The 18,790-nt window shown below is 38.2% G+C and overlaps 1 protein-coding gene and 1 pseudogene across 3 annotated transcripts; both read left to right on the top strand.

Moving 5' to 3' along the window:
* Positions 1-1,007: 1,007 nt before the first annotated feature.
* Positions 1,008-16,667, top strand: LOC132274704 (uncharacterized). Of its 3 annotated transcripts, none has more exons than XM_059776042.1 (12): positions 1,008-1,074; positions 1,166-1,250; positions 1,396-1,491; positions 1,667-1,939; positions 3,064-3,132; positions 3,387-3,462; positions 3,540-3,604; positions 3,846-4,551; positions 14,784-14,868; positions 15,012-15,107; positions 15,275-15,547; positions 16,599-16,667. In XM_059776042.1, the coding sequence occupies exons 4-8, from the start codon at positions 1,712-1,714 to the stop codon at positions 3,915-3,917; spliced, it is 510 nt and encodes a 169-aa protein (XP_059632025.1). In that variant the 5' UTR covers positions 1,008-1,074; positions 1,166-1,250; positions 1,396-1,491; positions 1,667-1,711; the 3' UTR covers positions 3,918-4,551; positions 14,784-14,868; positions 15,012-15,107; positions 15,275-15,547; positions 16,599-16,667. The 3 variants fall into 3 exon arrangements, with proteins under 3 accessions (XP_059632025.1, XP_059632024.1, XP_059632026.1); XM_059776041.1 differs by having other exon boundaries at positions 15,005-15,107; XM_059776043.1 differs by having other exon boundaries at positions 1,389-1,491; positions 15,005-15,107.
* LOC132274705 (uncharacterized) lies at positions 15,320-18,217 on the top strand (annotated as a pseudogene).
* The last annotated feature ends 573 nt before the right edge of the window (positions 18,218-18,790 follow it).

The raw sequence follows: 18,790 nt of genomic DNA, 5'->3' as shown, positions 1-18,790 counted from the left end.
CATATTATATATATATATATATATATATTAAAAATAAGAAACAATAAAGATATATAATATGATTTGTAAGTTTATAAAATATTTAGAAATATTTTAGTCTTTTTATCTAATTATTTAAGTTAAAAGAGTTATTTTATCTAATTTTCTAATAACTCAAAGAATATTTAAGTTATTTTATATTGTGTTAGAATTGTACAAGTAACGGTTAGGATGTGAATGAAAAATGGAGCAAAAGTTTATAATATAAGTGAAAGTTATTTTCAAAAAATGTTTGAAAGTATTATTTGGTCAAACTCGAGAGATGTTAGTGAAATTAACCATATATATTTTATATATATATATAAAATAAATTAAAGATATAATATATAATCGAGACGGAACGAGTTCATCACTAAATTCACTCTTCACAAACCTGTTTCGAATTGTTAATTATTTTGTCATACCCATTCCAATTTTATTTTTTGGGTGCAATATCCGCCCCATTCCGGACGAGACAGAATCCCACCGAATCGGGAGAAATTGCAATCCCTTGATAGAACTCATTGGTCTTGGTTGATAGTTTTTACCTTCATGAAATTAAATAATTCGTTGTACATTTTTTGCTGCTGTAATATGTTGTATAACGTGCAACTAGATTAAATCGAGATTGCAATATCAGTATTTAAACTCGAAAGATGCTTGGGTGATATAAGACGACGGATAGTACCATACGTGTATAATATGAAGTTCAAGAACACAAAATATAACAAGGGAAAATTATTTCAAAGAAAGAAAAAGAACAGAGAAAGAAAGAAAAAGGACTTTTGGTTGGTGAACTTACAAACCAGTGGTGAAAAAAAACAAAGAAAACTTACAAACCAGTGGAGTATAAGTTCCATTTTTTCAGAGAAATGGAATATCTTAAAAATGTTATTACAAATAAATGAATTTTTATAATTGGACAATTACCTTTTCCGCGAGATGACCAAATTACCCTTTGACGACTCACTTTACCAAAGTCTCGCTACTCTCTCACGATCTGCACACACCACACACGCATTCGAATAGCTCTCAGCAGAATGAACTGTTCTTCAAGTAACTCTCACTTTTCATATACATCTTTAATATTCACACACAATTTTATCATCACTTTGATCTCTGATTCTCTTGTTTCACTCTGTTACAGTCTCTAGCGAGGTGCCGGAAAGCCGGTGGTTTCGAGGAAGTCTAGACTTCTGATCGTGAAGCGATTAATAGAGAGACATACATCGGTATGTCCTTCTTTTTCTTTTTCTTTCTTTTTTTTCCTGTTTTGCGTGCTTCTACAATATGCTTTGTTTGGTTAGTGAGAAAACCGTAGGTAAAATGAAGAGATTAAGCTTCGGAATCTTACATGTTTCATTTTGAAGTTCTCAGGGAAAGAATTCGCTCTACTTAGCTTTGAAAAATCATCCGCCCCTGTAGCAAATCCACCATAATCAATCTTCCGGTTTAATCAATCACTCTCAATAGGTAAGATTGTTCTGCACTCTACTCTGTGCTTAAAAAAAACCATAAATTATATGCATATATACTTGTATATATGTAGTCATCTTTATTAACCTTAATTTTAACCCTAAATTTGTAAATCCATAGTTTTGGCTTATGAAAAATCTAACTAATATGATTATCTAATTTCTCTAAATAGTCATTCCAGTTGAGCTCCAAGCTCATATAGCGTGTGTTGCGTGAAATGGCACCGGGAGGGTTAGATGTCAGCTGCTCTACCTCAAAGGAAGAAGAATTGCGGGCTAATGTTGTTGTCGGCATGGACCGTCTGGGAATCGATGCAGGAATATCTTCTAATGGAAGCTCCCAGAGTAACAAGGAAGATGACGAAGGTGGTGTGCAAATCAACTGCTTTTCCGAAGAGTCGGACAATGTAACTCTCCATTTTCAGATCATTCGTCTTCAAAAACAGGTTGGTTTTCGTCATCGAACCTTCCTTTCATGACTTGTGTCATCACTTATACAACCATTAATTTGATCATTCAATGATTTTTTTCTGCTTTATATTCGGATTCAAGCAATTTACTTGATGCCCCATTTCACAATTGTTGGAACACTCTTATTGTTACTTGATTTTAATTGTTGAGGGTTGTTGTAATTTACTTTCAGATAAACACGGATTATTGATGTGGTGTATGCGAACCCTTGTTCAGATGCAGTAAACTTACCCAATATAAGTAGTCATCATTTGAAGTTCAAATTTGTGTTTCTGTTTTTGAGTCAGCAACTAGAGGTTATGCGATTATGTAGATGATATGCAGCTTTTATTTCCTATGTGAGTTTGCATTTATCATACTTTGTCACTGGATTATTATTTACTTTAACCTAGTTTTTAGATTTGGACTGTCAATGTGCTTACAGTACATAAAGAATCAAGTGAAATTGATTCTCAAGCTCTAGTTTTTTGCTCTTGATTTTATGTTAATGTTGCCAAATTGAATTGACTTTGTTTTTCTGGGAGATTATTAAAATTCAAAGTGTCTAGATATTTGCTTGATGCTGGCAGGAACTGTGTTCTGGACTGTGGGAGATGATTCTGTTGACACTATATGAAAAATCACTTATTCTGAGGATACCATGCCAAAAGTCACTTTAACTTATCAAATTTTTTTTTGGTGTGTCAAAAGTCACTTTAACTTATCAAATTTTTTTTTGGTGTGTCAAAAGTCACTTTAACTTATCAAATTTTTTTTTGGTGTGTCAAAAGTCACTTTCAGAAGGCTCGTGGCACCCTGAACATTAGGCATTTGTTTTAAATGAAACTAACTTCGTGCGAACAAAAGAAATCAGCATGATGCACATTAGAACTCACAATTAGCTAATATATAATTTTTTTTTTCCTGTATTTATTTATTTGTCTTCATTTTGTTTTTTACTTGCTATGATATCATAACTGATACAAAGTATTACTCAGTCGTAAAAAGGAAAATAGGAAACTACTCAATGCTTCTGAACACACATTAAAAAAAAGATTTTCTAGTCAGTTCTTTAGCTTTCTTCTCTCTGGTGGTTCTATTTACTATGCTGTTTTTGTAGATATATGCGTGGATCGGTTGCAACTCAGCCAAATTCGGAAATTTATATGCAGCTCTGCCGGCAAGACCTGTAAGTTAGACAATTTCTACATCATGCTGGTCTTCCTATTTTTTCTGCCATTCATTGTTGATTCTTTGGGATAAGATTTTCTATTATTTCAGCAAAAGATTCAATATCTGAAGTTCAATTTTGATAATTTAGAGAGGGAATTAAAAAAAACCATGTGTTGATAATCTTACCATACTTGCTTAGAAATGTTCAAATCATCTGTCATTATTATTTTATTAGTCATCATCATCTTATAGTTTAATGGTTATATGCAGAAAAACACAGTTAGTGTTACTTCCATAATTGGGGGAGCTTCTGATAATACAGGATCTGGCATTGCTCGTCGATTAGGTGAATTGTGATATGCATTAATTACTCTCACAATATTTTATTTGGATTCATGGGCTGACATGCAACTATCCTCACAGTTTTGAAGACTGGTCTAAATGTCATATTGGCTTGCAACATTCCAAAAAACAGCCCCATACTTGAGGTTTAATCTCTCTCTCCCTGTCAATGTGTATATGAACAATATACATTTGCATAAATATTTTATTTCTTAAGTTCTATTTATTCCATATTTTGTGATGTTTAGCTATTAACAAACTGACTTGATATTGTGGATTTCATCAATCAGCCTTGTTTGGGTGCATGCATAATTTAGCGTGTTGGATGTTCTTGTTCCTGGCTGTAATACATTGTCTGGCCTCTTTTTTCCTTATGGTGTTTTTCAGGCAGATGCTGAGAAAAAGCTGGTGCAAAAACTAATCAATCTGGGATACGCTAGGCCAAAATCCAAAGGATGACCTTAGTAGCCGAAAGCCGAGACTGGTATGCTAAACATGAAAGGTACAATTAGTTTGTTTATACTTTATGGTGATTCTGCTGGCACTGTGATACCCACTATAGCCCAGGAAGCTGCAACAAGGAGTTATGGCACCATTGATGGATCATGCTATAGTGTTTTACATTCTGGTACTCCTTTTTCCAATGATCCTGTGCTTTAAAGTCCTGCTCGCGATAAGTACAACTGTTGGTAACAAGGTCTTGTTACATAAACTTTTACAAAGTTTAGTCTGTACGTTGGCTGCTATATAACTGAACCATTGTTGGATACTGTTGAAGCTCTCTTCATTCTGACACAGGTCATCAATATAATTGCTCTATATTTGAAGGGTGCAACTGGAATTGTTAGTTTGCTTATGTGCAGTCTTTCTTAAGTTGTAGTGATGTGCTTTTTGGAAATGTGCATGTTTTTGGGTTGAAAAGAAAAAGGTCCGTCACCCATTGTTAGTCCCACCTATGTGGGTTTCTTATTGGAAGTGTTTCTTTTCTTCTTGGTCATTTTGTGTGTTCCTAGGGTGTAAAGACTTGTCATGGCAAGAGATTCATTGAGGTACCATGTAGCAGCAAATCACAACAATGAACAATCAGCTTGCGGTATGTTTAATTAAAGGCAGAGCGAAAGCCTAAATTATTAAGCGTTTGAATGATTTATCCTCCAGTTATCGTTGTTTGTCTTGAGAATAAGTATTCATTTCCTCCTTTTCGGTGTCAGAGATGTTCATTGTATTATAATTTTCCTGCTTTCGGTGTTGGAGATGTTCCTTGTATGATAAGGTCGAAAGAATAATTAAAAACAAATATAAAGGTTAAAGAAGGCCTTTACTAAACCAAGATTGAAACAATTAATAAGAACAATGCATTTGCTGATGACCTCACAATTAATAGTGAAACTTCAATAATTGAGTGCATTCACATGTTTTTGAGTGCGTCAGAAAGCTGCCTTAGGTCTCTGCTTCTTTATAAAAGATATGTAGATGCAGTCTCGGAAGCCCGGATACTTCTGTTAGAGTGCCGTGGCGGTATCGGATACTTGGACACTTTTATAATATGCGGATATGGCTCGGACACGTGTTGGATACGGCTAGAAGTATTCTGAATAGTAAATATTTTATTTTCTGGTCAGACACGGTTGAGATATGACAAGGATATGGCAATGATACGTTTTGGACACTTTTAGGATACGATGGGTTGATTTTGTAATTATTTTTTTTAAAAAAATGAAATTTAATACAATCTAAAATATATTGTGTTAAATAGAAGAACAACATAAAATTTAATAAAACAAAAATAACAGTGTCCTGATGATCTCAACTTTCAGAGTCAAATCGGCTAGTGAATTGTTGGGAGAACTTCTGGAGCCAACAGCGTTACATTTACTGAATTCTTTATTAAATTCAGCTCAAGTGAAACAGGAACACAAGTTCCAAATTCTGGACTGGTTGTTCATTGATGAGAGTGATTTAATGATTATCCCTGGAGGTCAGAATAGTAACTATAGGACTACTTCAATCTTTCTTTAAATTGTAATGCTATGCATGGAGCAAGAATATTATTGCTTGGTCGGGTTGCTTTATTTCTTAGTTTTTTGAAAAGTGCTGCTGATCTTGAAGAAGATGTAATACTAGGGATCACTAGAAAGCTTAGATGGCTTTTTAATGTTTTAATTGACGAGGAGGTGTATTCTTCCGTCCTTACTTTGCGAGTTCCTATATTATTTGGTTCTAATAAAACCCCGGAATTAGCTTATGAGCCTATGTTTTCTAACATTCTGCATGCACTGAAAACATAAGTGATTGTAGTCAATTCCAGTTGAGCTTGGGGTTGACCTTGTGCACTATGTTCTTAGCTCAGTATTGCGGAAATAAGAAGCAGAAGAAAAGTATCGCCAGCCTTTTCACCATAAGGCAAAGGAAGGGAGAAACTCTGCAAGATTTTTTATCCAGGTTTAACATGGAGGCCTCGGAGATAGCAGATTGCCACCCTGCCACGGCAATCAAAACATTTAAGTTGGCAATGATCCAGGGAACCAAGTTTCACACATCCTTGGTCAAATATTCCCCCCCGGATATGCAGACTTTGAACGCTAGGGCACAAATCTACATTCGGTTGGAGGAAAACGTAGCCCACCGTCCACAGCACGCTACCCTCGTCACAGTGGAAAACAAGTCTCGAGAGAAAGCTGCGAGCACAAGGATGCAGAAGGTTCCTCATACCGCCACACAAGTCACCCAAGCGTCTGAGAAAAGGCGAAAGATAGAGGACAGGCTTACCCCTCTCCGTACTACCTTGGCGCGCCTATTCCAAGAGAATAAGACGAGGTTTGTGACTCCTCAGCCCATGAAACAACCCTTGGAGCAGAGGGACAAAAGCAAACATTGTGCCTACCATAGAGATTATGGGCACACCACCAATGATTGCAGGTCCCTACAGCGACAGGTAGAAAGTATGATAGCGAGAGGAGAATTGGTGGAGTATCTCGCCACGAAGGAACACGTAAAACCTCGGGAGGTTAACCCTCGACGGGTAGAGGGCGGCCAGGTAAAGGTTATCCATGCTATACACGGAAGGTCAGAGGATGATGAAGATTCTGAAGAGTTGTACAGATCCAGGCTGAGGGAGGCTCATAAGTTACGAAGATTGTCTTCGGTAAACACGGTTGCACCAGGCAGCATCAACATTGGATTCGGTAACAATGATCTTTCTAGAGTCCAGCACCCGCATGAGGACCCCTTAGTCATCAGCCTCCTGGTAGCGAATTATATGATCAGGAGAGTGCTGATAGATCCGGAAAGTAGCGCCAACATCATTACAAAAACAGCTTTTGATCAGTTGGGGGTTTCACCATCATCCATCAGGCCAACTTCCAGCCCCCTAATGGGATTTGATGGCACTAAGGTGAATCCGCTTGGGGTGATCGATCTATCCGTTACTGCAGCAAAGAGGACTCTGAAGGAAAACTTCGTCGTGACAGAGATTCATCCATCTTATAACCTCATTATGGGGAGAGGTTGGATCCATCGTATGAACGGAGCCCCCTCTACACTTCATCAAGTAATGAGGTGTTTATCCCCGGATAGCAGGGAGGTCATCGACCTTTGGGGAGACCAGGTTGCTGCAAAAGAATGTTACATGCTAACGCTACATGAAGCAAAGAAAGCGTCGAAATCACCTCAGTCAGAGGCGAGTCCCAAAGACGCAATCAAATAGCAGTTACAGTACCCTCTGCCCAAGTATCTCAAGGCAGAGGAAGAAGTCGAAGCTGAAGCACCTACCGAGGAGTCCCTCGAAGCTATAGAGGTAGTCCTCGGAGACCCTCAGAAGATCACCTACATTGGCTCATCTTGCACAGCCGAAGAGAAGGAAGCATTGATCAGGGTCATTCAGTGCAATTCGGATGTCTTTGCCTGGGATCACTCGGACATGGTGGGGATCGATCCTACAGTCTCATGCCATAGTCTGAGGGTTAACCCAGAGTTCAGGCCAGTCAAGCAGAGGCACCGACAGTTCGCATCTGAACGGAATCGCATAATAGCTGAGGAAGTAAATAAACTATTACAAGCAGGATTCATTCGAGAGGTGCAATACCCACAATGGCTCTCAAATGTAGTAGTCGTTCAAAAGAAGAATGGGAAATGGAGGGTATGCGTAGATTATACCAACCTTAACAAAGCTTGCCCAAAAGATAGCTTTCCTCTGCCCAAGATTGATCAAATGGTGGATGCTACGACGGGTTATGAAAGGCTCACATTCCTCGATGCATACTCCGGCTATAATCAGATTCCCATGAATCCTGAAGATGAGGAGAAAACCGCTTTCATCACAGAAACGGGCACTTACTGCTACAGAGTGATGCCCTTCGGTCTAAAGAATGCCGGAGCCACCTACCAGTGACTTGTCAATAAAATTTTCAATAATCTACTGGGAAATACAGTTGAAGCCTATATCGATGATATGGTGGTCAAAAGTATTCGGAAAGAGGACCACCCGAAGCACCTCTAGGAGGTCTTTGATACTCTCAAGAGATACAATATGAAGCTGAACCCCACCAAGTGCTCCTTCGCCGTCTCGTCAGGACAGTTCCTTGGGCACGTCGTAAATAAAAGAGGAATAGAAGTAAGCCCAGCTCAGGCAAAGGCACTCATACAGAACCATGAGCCGAAAACCCGCAGGGAAGTGCAAGTTCTAACCGGCCGAATTGCGGCTCTCAGCCGGTTCATATCCCGATTATCTGATAACTATAAACCTTTCTTTGATGCTATTCGATCCAAAAACAAAGATATGTGGGGACCTCAGCATCAGGAAGCTCTCAATCAATTGAAAAGCTACATGACAAAACCCCCAATCCTTTCTGCTCCAACGCCCGGAGACACTCTCATCCTGTACCTGGCAGTATCAGCTGTAGCAACAAGCGCAGTGTTGATCAAAGAAGGAGGCAAGGTTCAGCACCCAATCTTTTACACAAGCAAAATGATGACGGATGCCGAGACACGGTACAGCAAGACAGAAAAGGTAATCCTGGCGTTAATTTATGCCAAGAGGAAATTTCGACATTACTTCGAGTCTCACAGCATAGTGGTACTTACAAATCACCCTATACGGGCTATCCTAGCTAAACCAGACCTGTCTGATCGAATTACAAAATGGGCTATTGAACTTAGCTCTTTTGACATCACCTATGCACCGAAGGTATCTCACAAGGGGCAGTCGGTAGCGGATTTCTTACTAGAGTACGAAGATCAACCTGAGGAACCGGCACTTCAAGAGCCATACTGGGAGTTACGGGTTGATGGCTCTTCCAACCGGAAAAGGGCAGGGGCCGGGATTGACATCACAACACCCGAAGGTACCAAGCTACAGCAGTCAATTTTGCTAGATTTCCCATCTACTAATAACGAGGCCGAGTATGAGGCGATGCTCGCCGGACTTCGGCTAGCTAAACAGCTACAGGTACGATGTTTAAAAGTTTTTAGTGACTCACAGCTTGTGATCAATCAAGTGACAGGGCAATATTCTCCCAAGGAGGAACGAATGAAATCGTACAAAGATGCTGTAGAGAGTGCTATCCGGGAATTCGATCAAATCGAGTTCCATCAGGTACCACGAGATGAAAATGCCGAAGCAGATCGATTGGCCGCAGTCGCATCATCTTCAGATGAAGAGTTGATTCGGCTTGTTCCAATCGATGTTCTCGAAGAACCCAGCATTAATCCCCGGCAAGAGGTGATGGTGATCCCGGAAGTACCACGCGAGCCCTGCTGGATTGATCCAATCGAGGCCTACCTCAAGGAAGGGGTTCTCCCGAATCAGAAAGCTGAGGCAAGGAAGCTTAGGCTTACCGCGGCTAAGTACGCAATCATCAATAACCAGTTGTACCGAAGGTCATTCTCCGGTCCCTATCTCAAGAGTTTAACCCCTACTGAGGCTCTCACAATTCTAAAACAAGTTCATGAAGGAGATTATGGAAACCACTCCGGAGGAAGATCCCTCGCACACAAAATTCTAACCCAAGGTTATTTCTGGCCATACCTGGCTCGGAATGCCGAGGAATACTCAAGACGATGTGACAAGTGTCAGCGCCATGGTCCAATAAAGCACCAACCTGCCGAAGGTTTGCACACCATGGCTAATCCATGGCCGTTCGCCCAATGGGGGATTGATATAGTAGGACCATTACCCAAAACCATGGAAAAAAAGGAACATGTGCTTCTGGCTACGGATTACTTCACCAAGTGGGTGGAAGCTGAAGCCTTCTCCAGCGTCACCCACGAAGAAGTAAAGCATTTCATTTGGAGCAACATTATTTGCCGGTTTGGGGTACCAAAAGTCATCGTAATGGACAATGGTAAGAACCTCGATAACAGAAGTACAAGGAAATTCTTTAGCGAACATGGAATCCTGCAAAAATTGGCTGCAGTTAGTCATCCACAAGGCAATGGGCAAGCTGAAATAACTAATCGCACGATATTCGGGTGCTTAAAGAAAAAATTGGAGAAGTTGAAGACAAAGTGGTACGAGAATCTCCCTCAAGTGCTTTGGGCCTATCGAACCACTCCAAGACGACCCACGGGAGAAAGCCCATTTGCTATGGCATATGGATCCGAAGCTGTCATTCCTACCGAGTCCATAATCCCAACCCTTCGGACATCCTTGGTACTAGAGGGAAACAATGAGCAACAACTCGAACATAGCCTTGATTTGGTGGACGAAAGGAGAGATGCAGCAGTAATTCGTCTCGTGGCATACCAACAGCAGGTGTGTAACAGTTATAACAAACGCGTCAGATTCAGGAGCTTTGTGGTAGGTGATTGGGTTTTGAAGCAGGAGACAGCTCATGTAAAGAAACTGGAACCTAATTGGACCGGACCCTACAGGGTTACCGAAGTAGTGGGGAAAGGAGCATATCGTTTGGCCGAAGCTGGCGGACGTCCCATTGCGCGTCCTTGGAACGCAATACACCTGAAAAGGTATTTCTATTAGTTAAGTTTGTCCATTTTGCTACAACTTCTTCGCAAATAAAGCTGCGTATGTCCACAGTCAGCCAAGCTTTTCTTTATTTTGCTTCTATATTCAGTACCACTTTCCTCTATTTTTGTTTCTTTTTCTAAAAATGGGGGACCATACTATGCATGGCATTCGTCTGATTTTTTCACAAAAACAAAACATGAGTTATGGCCTGTGCTTAAACCTTTCTATCCCACATCGACAAAAAAGTATGTGCCACATTCTGTTATATATGAAAATATTCAAATAGTTAATCACGGTGTAAGGAGGGCCCACTGGTATTTAAGGCTGTCAAGCTCAATACCAGAGGCATTCCTTACACCGACCTTTTTGACAAAATTTAGTCTATGTCCCACATCGAATAAAAATAGAAAAGAAATGTGGTTCATATATGCGTGGTCCACAACATTTGGTTGCCAAGAAGGGAGTACCAGTGGAGGCAAGTCTCTAAAGTCAACAAATGGAAAACTTCACAGCCACTGTTACTCTCTTTCTTGGCCTCCTATCATTTTTGAGTCCTCGGCCTCATGATAAGTGGTTTGAGGAAAAATGTAAAACAAACCTCCCCTCAGGCTCAGCGCCGGGGAGTAATTCATTCGCCTCGGACCTTAAGTGTCCGGTTCGGCACAACCTCCCCTTAGGCTCAGAGCCGGGGAGTAATTCATTTAACCTCCCCTCAAGCTCAGCGCCGGGGAGTAGTTCTCTCGCCCCGGACCCTAAGTGTTCGGCTCGGCAAAAATCTCCCCTCGGACCCTAAGTGTTCGGCTCGGCAAAAATCTCGCCTCAGACCCTAAGTGTTCGGCTCGACGAAAATCTCGCCTCGGACCCTAAGTGTTCGGCTCGGCAAAACCTCCCTCCGGCTCCACGCCAGGGAATGTATAATTCGCCTCGGATCCTAAGTATCGGAGACAGCTTCGGACCCTAAGTGTCCTATTCAGCACTAGTCCTCCACGACTCAGTGCCGAGGGACAATTCGCCTCGAATCCTAAGTATCCGAGACAGATCTGGACCCTAAGTGTCTTATTCAGCAATATTCCTCCACACTCAGTGCCGAGGAGTATTCACTTTAGACCTCTGGTACCCGGATCAGAACTCTTTCATCCGGACTCCAAGTGTTTAATACCCTGTGGATGCGGATATATCATAAGTTCATCATACTCTACCCCACATCAGGAACACACGAGAAGAAAAGAGTATGTATACGTCTACTGCAGGCAAGTAAAAGGCAAGGAGGGTTCATTTAACAGTTAAATCATTGTCCATATGAGTCATCCTGCGATATCAACTAAACTGTTAAAAGGATCTCCTTCTTCCCACAATCCTTGCGTTTTCACGGATAGCATAAATTCGAAGCATAAAGACAATGTTTAGTGTTTAAACACATTACCAGTCAGAGAAATATGAACAGTATCAAGAGCATACAGCAAAAACAAGTCAGGCAAACCTAAAACAAAAAGTTATATTCATTACTCATTATCCCAAAACAGGCTGTTCATAAAAACAAAATACATGGTTCTACTTCCTCTTCGGATCGAAGGGAGTAGATTCAAAAGCATCCACTACATTAGGACTTGAGGTAGGAGGAGTTGAAGCCGCTGGAGCAGGGGAGCTAGGAGTACCCTTCAGGTGTGCCTTCACCATCTCGGCAAAGCTGATTTCAGCTTCCAAAGCCTCTGGCCCTTCATCGTATGGGAAGTGCACCCCCACCTGCTTGTCAAAAGCGTCCGGATCCATCGTCTTAGGGCCTGAGCCCTGATTATAGCCAGACCGGAACGCTTTAGCTTATGAGTATTTAACATCGGGCCTGTTACTCAAGCCCAGCCGGATCAAAATATATTCAGTCCAAGAATGCACAAGTCCTACCATTTGAATGATTTACTGTAGAAGGAAAATTCTGATAGGAAGTTCTGTACAAGGCAAGTTCTATGTATGGAAAATTCGACAATGGAAAGAACTCTATTAGAAAAGAATGGTTATATAGAAAGAATTGGAGGGCAAGCAAGGCGAGTCCTACTATAATTTTGCAATCTTTTGTGTATAAATAGAGGCTAAGACCTCCAATAAAGGATCAAGCAATTTACGCTTCTCTATACACTGTTCTTATTTATTTTTATTATTTTTTGAGTGAGTTGTTTTATTTTTCTCAATCATTATTAGTTGAGCGAAATTTTGCACCTACATACACTATTCATGTGAAAAAGTATTACCTATTATTCAATTCATTTTCCTGAGGTATGGGACTAAATTTTCTTATTTTCTTGCATCGAATTCACGTCTTTCATTAAATTATTTTATAGAGTTAGTGACTCGGTACACTAGAGTTAGTAAGATTATCCGCACTCTCTTCTTGAAAAACAACATCATATCATGCTTCACTGCCGTTGAGTTGACGTTAGAAGATAGGCCGTTTGAATCTGAATTTGTTGTAATGAAAAATGGTAACACAAATGAAAACTAAATTCAGCTGCAAAAATAAATGAACAAATAAGATACTCATAGTCCCAAGGATATGTAGATTGATTATTGAAAAAAAGGAGCAAAACATTAACATTAGAAAATGTAAGAAAGTAAAAATTCATTGATGAAAATTAATATCCTTAAGAGCAGTTTTAGTACTCTTTGATATAAATTGTAGTGCAATATATATATATATATATATATATATATATATATATATATATATATATTGTAGAAAATGGAAAGGCAAATAAAATACTCCTTCCGTTTCAAAATACTTGTCCATTAGTCTATTTTGAAATGGCCCAAAATACATGTTACATTAAAAAAAATGAATGTACTATTTTTTATAACATTATCAAATTATCTTTTTGACTAAATAAGTGCACTATTTATAGAGTATTATAAAGGGCGAATTTAGGAATTATCAATAGAGGTGGCCAAATAAAATTGCCTATAATTAATAATTAAAAATTGTGCCAAATACTTTTTTTTTTTGGCTGGGCTAAAATTGGCTATAAATTTTATTTTATTTTATTATTCATAAAAAGTTGGATCCCCAAATAGGTCAAGAATTTTGGAATAGAGGAAGTACAAACTGTCAACAACTAATTAAGCAATGGGAATATATAAAGAAATAATGTACTTACAGAAGTAAGAAAATATTAATTTGCTACTCAGGACGGACCGGACTTCACTCCAACCTCACCCTAGATTTCGCTTAGCTATGTTTGATGGAAGTAGGGATGACAACGAGGCGGAGTTGGGACAGGTTTGGCTTAACCCTACTCCGCCCCGTTAGAATTTTCATCTTACCAACTCCGCTCCTATTTCGGAATAGATTTCTAATTAGTATATCATCCCCATCCATACTCCAGTAGATAAAATACTAACTCCGCCCCCATGTATTTCGTCTAATTGATAGGTGGAGCGGTTTATGCCACTTTTATTATTATGTAAAGTTAAAAATAAAAAAATAAAAAAATAAATAAAAACAAACTAGCTCAATGTTATCAAATTAGGCTAATAAAAAAGTTGGCCCAACTTTAAATTACTAAAGTATTAAATATTAATATATTAACGGACACTTACAACAAGAAAACAAGCTCCTAACAATATTAAATATATATTTGGATTAATTTCATTGACACCCCCTCAAGTTTGGTCAAATATCACTCTCAAATATCTTTCGAAAATAATTATCACTTAGGTTCATTTTTACTTTTCCATCACAATCTTCATTAATTAAAAAAATAATAATAATAAAAAAAGCAACTTTGTCTCTAATTTTTTAATCTCATTTATTCTTAATTATCAAGTTAATTAAATGACCATTATACTCTCATTATTAAACCCACCTACCACCACCACCCGCACGCCCACCAATACGAGAATCTGGCAAATTTATATATACATATATCAGTATTTACACGTATAAACATATAACTAGTTACACGTTGTATATATGTGTAAGTAGATTAAATCGAGATTGTAATATCAGTATTTAAACTCGAAAGATGCTTGGGTGATATCAAGGGAAAATTATTTCAAAAAAAAAAAATGGACTTTTGGTGGTCAACTTACGAACCAGTGGAGTCTAAGTTCCATTTTTTCAGAGAAATGGAATCTCTTAAAAAGGTTATTACAAAGTAATGAATTTTTTCGAGATGACCAAATTACCCTTTGACGACTCACTTTACCAAAGTCTCGCTAATCTCTCTCACGATCTGCACACAGACATTCGAAACCCTAGCTCTCAGCAGAATGAACTGTTAAGTAACTCTCACCTTTCATATACATATTTAATACACACACAATTTTATCTTCACTTTGATCTCTGATTCTCTTGTTTCACTCTGTTCTTACAGTCTCCGGCTAGGTGCCGGAAAGCCGGTGGTTTTGAGGAAGTCTAGGTTTCTGTTCGTGAAGCGATTGATAGAGAGACATATATCGGTATGTTCTTCTTCTTCTTTTTCTTTCTTTATTCCTGTTTTGCGTGCTTCTTCAATACGTTTTGTTTGGTTAGTGAGAAAACCGTACGAAAAATGAAGAGATTAAGCTTCTGAATCTTACACTTTTCATTTTGAAGTTCTCAGGGAAAGAATTCGATTTACTCAGCTTATTAAAATCATTCGCCCCTGTAGCAAACCCACCATATTCAATCTCCCAGTTTAATCAATCACTCTCAATAGGTAAGATTGTTCTGCACTCCACTCTCTGCGTAAAAAAATAAATAAATTATAGATACATATAATTTATGTAAGCCTTAATTTTAACCCTAAATTTGTAAGTCCTTAGTTTGAGCTTATGAAAAATCTAACTAATATAACTAATATGATTATCTAATTTCTCTAAATAGTCATTCCAGTTGAGCTCCAAGCTCATATAGTGTGTGTTGCGTGAAATGGCACCGGGAGGGTTAGATGCAAGCTGCTCTGCCTCAAAGGAAGAAGAATTGCCGGCTAATGTTGGTGTCGGCGTGGACCGTTTGGGAATCCATGGAGGAATATTTTCAAATGGAAGCTCCCAGGTTAACAAGGAAGATGACGAAGGTGGTGTGCAAATCAACTGCTTTTCCGAAGAGTCGGATAATGTTACTCTCCACTTTCAGATCATAGGTCTTCAAAAACAGGTTGGTTTTCGTCATCGAACCTTCCTTTCATGACTTGTTTGCAGTGTCATCACTTATACAACCATTAATTTGATTATTCAATGATTTTTTCTGGTTTATATTCGGATTCAAGCAATTTACTTGATACCCCATTTCACAATTGTTGGAACACTCTTATTGTTACTTGATTTTAATTGCTGAGGGTTGTTGTAATTTACTTTCAGATAAACACAGATTATTGATGTGGTGTATGCGAAGCATTGTTCAGATGCAGTAAAATTACCCAATATAAGTAGTCATCATTTGAGGTTCAAATTTGTGTTTCTGTTTTTGTGTCAGCCACTAGAGATTATGTGATTATGTAGATGATATGCAGCTTTTATTTCCTATGTGAATTTGCATTTATCATACTTTTTCACTGGATTATTATATACTTTAACCAATCTTTTTAGATTTGGACTGTCAATGTGCTTACAGTAGATAAAGAATCAAGTGAAATTGATTCTCAAGCTCTAGATTTTTGCTTTTGATTTTATGTTAATGTTGCCAAATTGAATTGACTTCATTTTTCCGAGAGATTATTAAAATTCAAAGTGTCTAGATATTGGTTGATGCTGGCAGGAACTGTGTTCTGGACTGTGGGAGATGATTCTGTTGACACTATATGAAAAATCACTTATTCTGAGGATACCATGTCAAAAGTCACTTTAACTTGTCAATTTTTTTGGGTGTGTGTGTGTGTCAAAAGTCACTTTCAGAACGCTCGTGGCACCCTGAACATTAGGCATTTGTTTTAAATGCAACTAACTTTGTGCAAACAAAAGAAATCAGCATGATGCACATTAGAACTCACAGTTTTCTAATATATATATATTTTTTATTACTGTATTTATTTACCATTTTGTTTTTTACTTGCTATGATATCATAACTGATACAAAGTATTACTCAGTCGTAAAAAGGAAAATGGGAAACTACTCAATGCTTCTGAACACAGATTAAAAAAAGGACTTTCTAGTCCGTTCTTTAGCTTTCTTCTCTCTGGTGCTACTATTTACTATGCTGTTTTTGTAGATATATGCATGGATCGGTTGCAACTCAGCCAAATTCGGAAATTTATATGCAGCTCTGCCGGCAAGACCTGTAAGTTGACAATTTCTACATCATGCCGGTCTTCCTATTTTTTCTGCCATTCATTGTTGATTCTTTGGGATAAGATTTTCTATTATTTCAGCAAAAGATTCAATATCTAAAGTTCAATTTTGATAATTTAGAGAGGGAATTATAAATAACTCCATGTGTTGATAATCTTGCCATACTTGCTTACAAATGTTGAAATCATCTGTCATTGTTATTTTATTAGTCATCATCATCTTATAGTTTAATGGTTATGCACAGAAAAACACAGTTAGTGTTACTTCCATAATTGGGGGAGCTTCTGATAATACAGGATCTGGCATTGCTCGTTGATTAGGTAAATTGTGATATGCATTAATTACTATCACAATATGTTATTTGGGCCCATGGGCTGACATGCAACTGTCCTCACAGTTTTGAAGACTGGTCTAAATGTCATATTGGCTTGCAACATTCCAAAAAACAGCCCCATACTTGAGGTTTAATCTCTCTCTCTCTCAATGCGTAAATGAACAATATACATTTACATAAATATTTTTTTTCGTAAGTTCTATTTATTCCATATTTTGTGATGTTTAGCTATTAACAAACTGCCTTGATATTGTGGATTTCATCAATCAGACTTGTTTGGGTGCATGCATAATTTAGCGTGTTGGATGTTCTTGTTCCTGGCTGTAATACATTGTCTGGCCTCTTTTTTCCTTATGGTGGTTTTCAGGCGGATGCCGAGAAAAAGCTGGTGGAAAAACTAATCAATCTGGGATACGCTAGGCCAAAATCCAAAGGATGACCTTAGTAGGTGAAAGCTGAGACTGGTATGCTAAATATGAAAGATACAATTAGTTTGTTTAACTTTATGGTGATTCTGGTGGCACCGTGATACCCACTATAGCCCGGGAAGCTGCAACAAGGAGTTCTGGCACCATTGATGGATCATGCTATAGTGTTTTACATTTTGGTACTCCTTTTTCCAATGATCCTGTGCTTTAAAGTCCTGCTTGCGATAAGTTCAACTGTCGGTAACGAGGTCTTGTTACATAAACTTTTACAAAGTTTAGTCTGTACGTTGGCTACTATATAACTGAACCATTGTAGGATACTGACCATTGTAGGATACTGTTGAAGCTCTCTTCCTTCTTACACAGGTCATCAATATACTTGCTCTATATTTAAAGGGTGCAACTGGAATTGTTCGTTTGCTTATGTGCAGTCTTCTTAAGTTGTAGTACTGTGCTTTTTGGAAATGTGCATGTTTTTGGGTTGAAAAGAAAAAGGTCCGTCACCCATTATTAGTCCCACCTATGTGGGTTTCTTATTGGAAGTGTTTCTTTTCTTCTTGGTCATTTTGTGTGTTCCTAGGGTGTAAAGACTTGTCATGGAGAGAGATTCATTGAGGTACCATGTAGCAGCAAATTACAACAATGAACAATCAGCTTGCGGTATGTGTAATTAAAGGCAGAGCGAAAGCCTAAATTATTAAGCGTTTGAATGATTTATCCTCCAGTTATCGTTGTTTGTCTTGAGAATAAGTATTCATTTCCTCCTTTTCGGTGTCAGAGATGTTCATTGTATTATAATTTTCCTGCTTTCGGTGTTGGAGATGTTCCTTGTATGATAAGGTCGAAAGAAAAATTAAAAACAAATATAAAGGTTAAAGAAGGCCTTTACTAAACCAGAGATTGAAACAATTAATAAGAACAATGCATTTGCTGATGACTTCACAATTAATAGTGAAACTTCAATAATTGAGTGCATTCACATGTTTTTGAGTGTGTCAGAAAGCTGCCTTAGGTCTCTGCTTCTTTATAAAAGATATGTAGATGCAGTCTAGGAAGCCCAGATACTTCTGTTAGAGTGCCGTGGCGGTATCGGATACTTGGAAACTTTTATAATATGCGGATATGGCTCGGACACGTATTGGATACGGCTAGAAGTATTCTGAATAGTAAATATTTTATTTTCTGGTCAGACACGGTTGAGACATGACATGGATACGGCAATGATACGTTTTGGACACTTTCAGGATGTTGATTTTGTAATTATTTTTTAAAAAAAAAAATGAAATTTAATACAATCTAAAATATATTGTGTTAATTAGAAGAACAATATAAAATTTAAAAAAACAAAAA

The sequence above is a fragment of the Cornus florida genome, unplaced genomic scaffold, assembly GCF_030987335.1.
Source record: "Cornus florida cultivar Cherokee Brave unplaced genomic scaffold, ASM3098733v1 CherokeeBrave_3.0.0_Hap2_Chr09, whole genome shotgun sequence".
NCBI classification, from domain to species: Eukaryota; Viridiplantae; Streptophyta; class Magnoliopsida; order Cornales; family Cornaceae; genus Cornus; species Cornus florida.
The sequence above is the reverse complement of the archived record's forward strand: the minus strand, read 5'-3'. Positions and strand labels throughout refer to the sequence as shown.

Coding starts and splice junctions, on each gene's coding strand:
- LOC132274704 (XM_059776042.1), top strand. CDS start 1,712: ATGGCACCGGGAGGGTTAGATGTCAGCTGCTCTACCTCAAAGGAAGAA. Junction 1,940..3,063: donor TCATTCGTCTTCAAAAACAG/GTTGGTTTTCGT, acceptor CTGTTTTTGTAG/ATATATGCGTGGATCGGTTG. Junction 3,605..3,845: donor AAAACAGCCCCATACTTGAG/GTTTAATCTCTC, acceptor GGTGTTTTTCAG/GCAGATGCTGAGAAAAAGCT.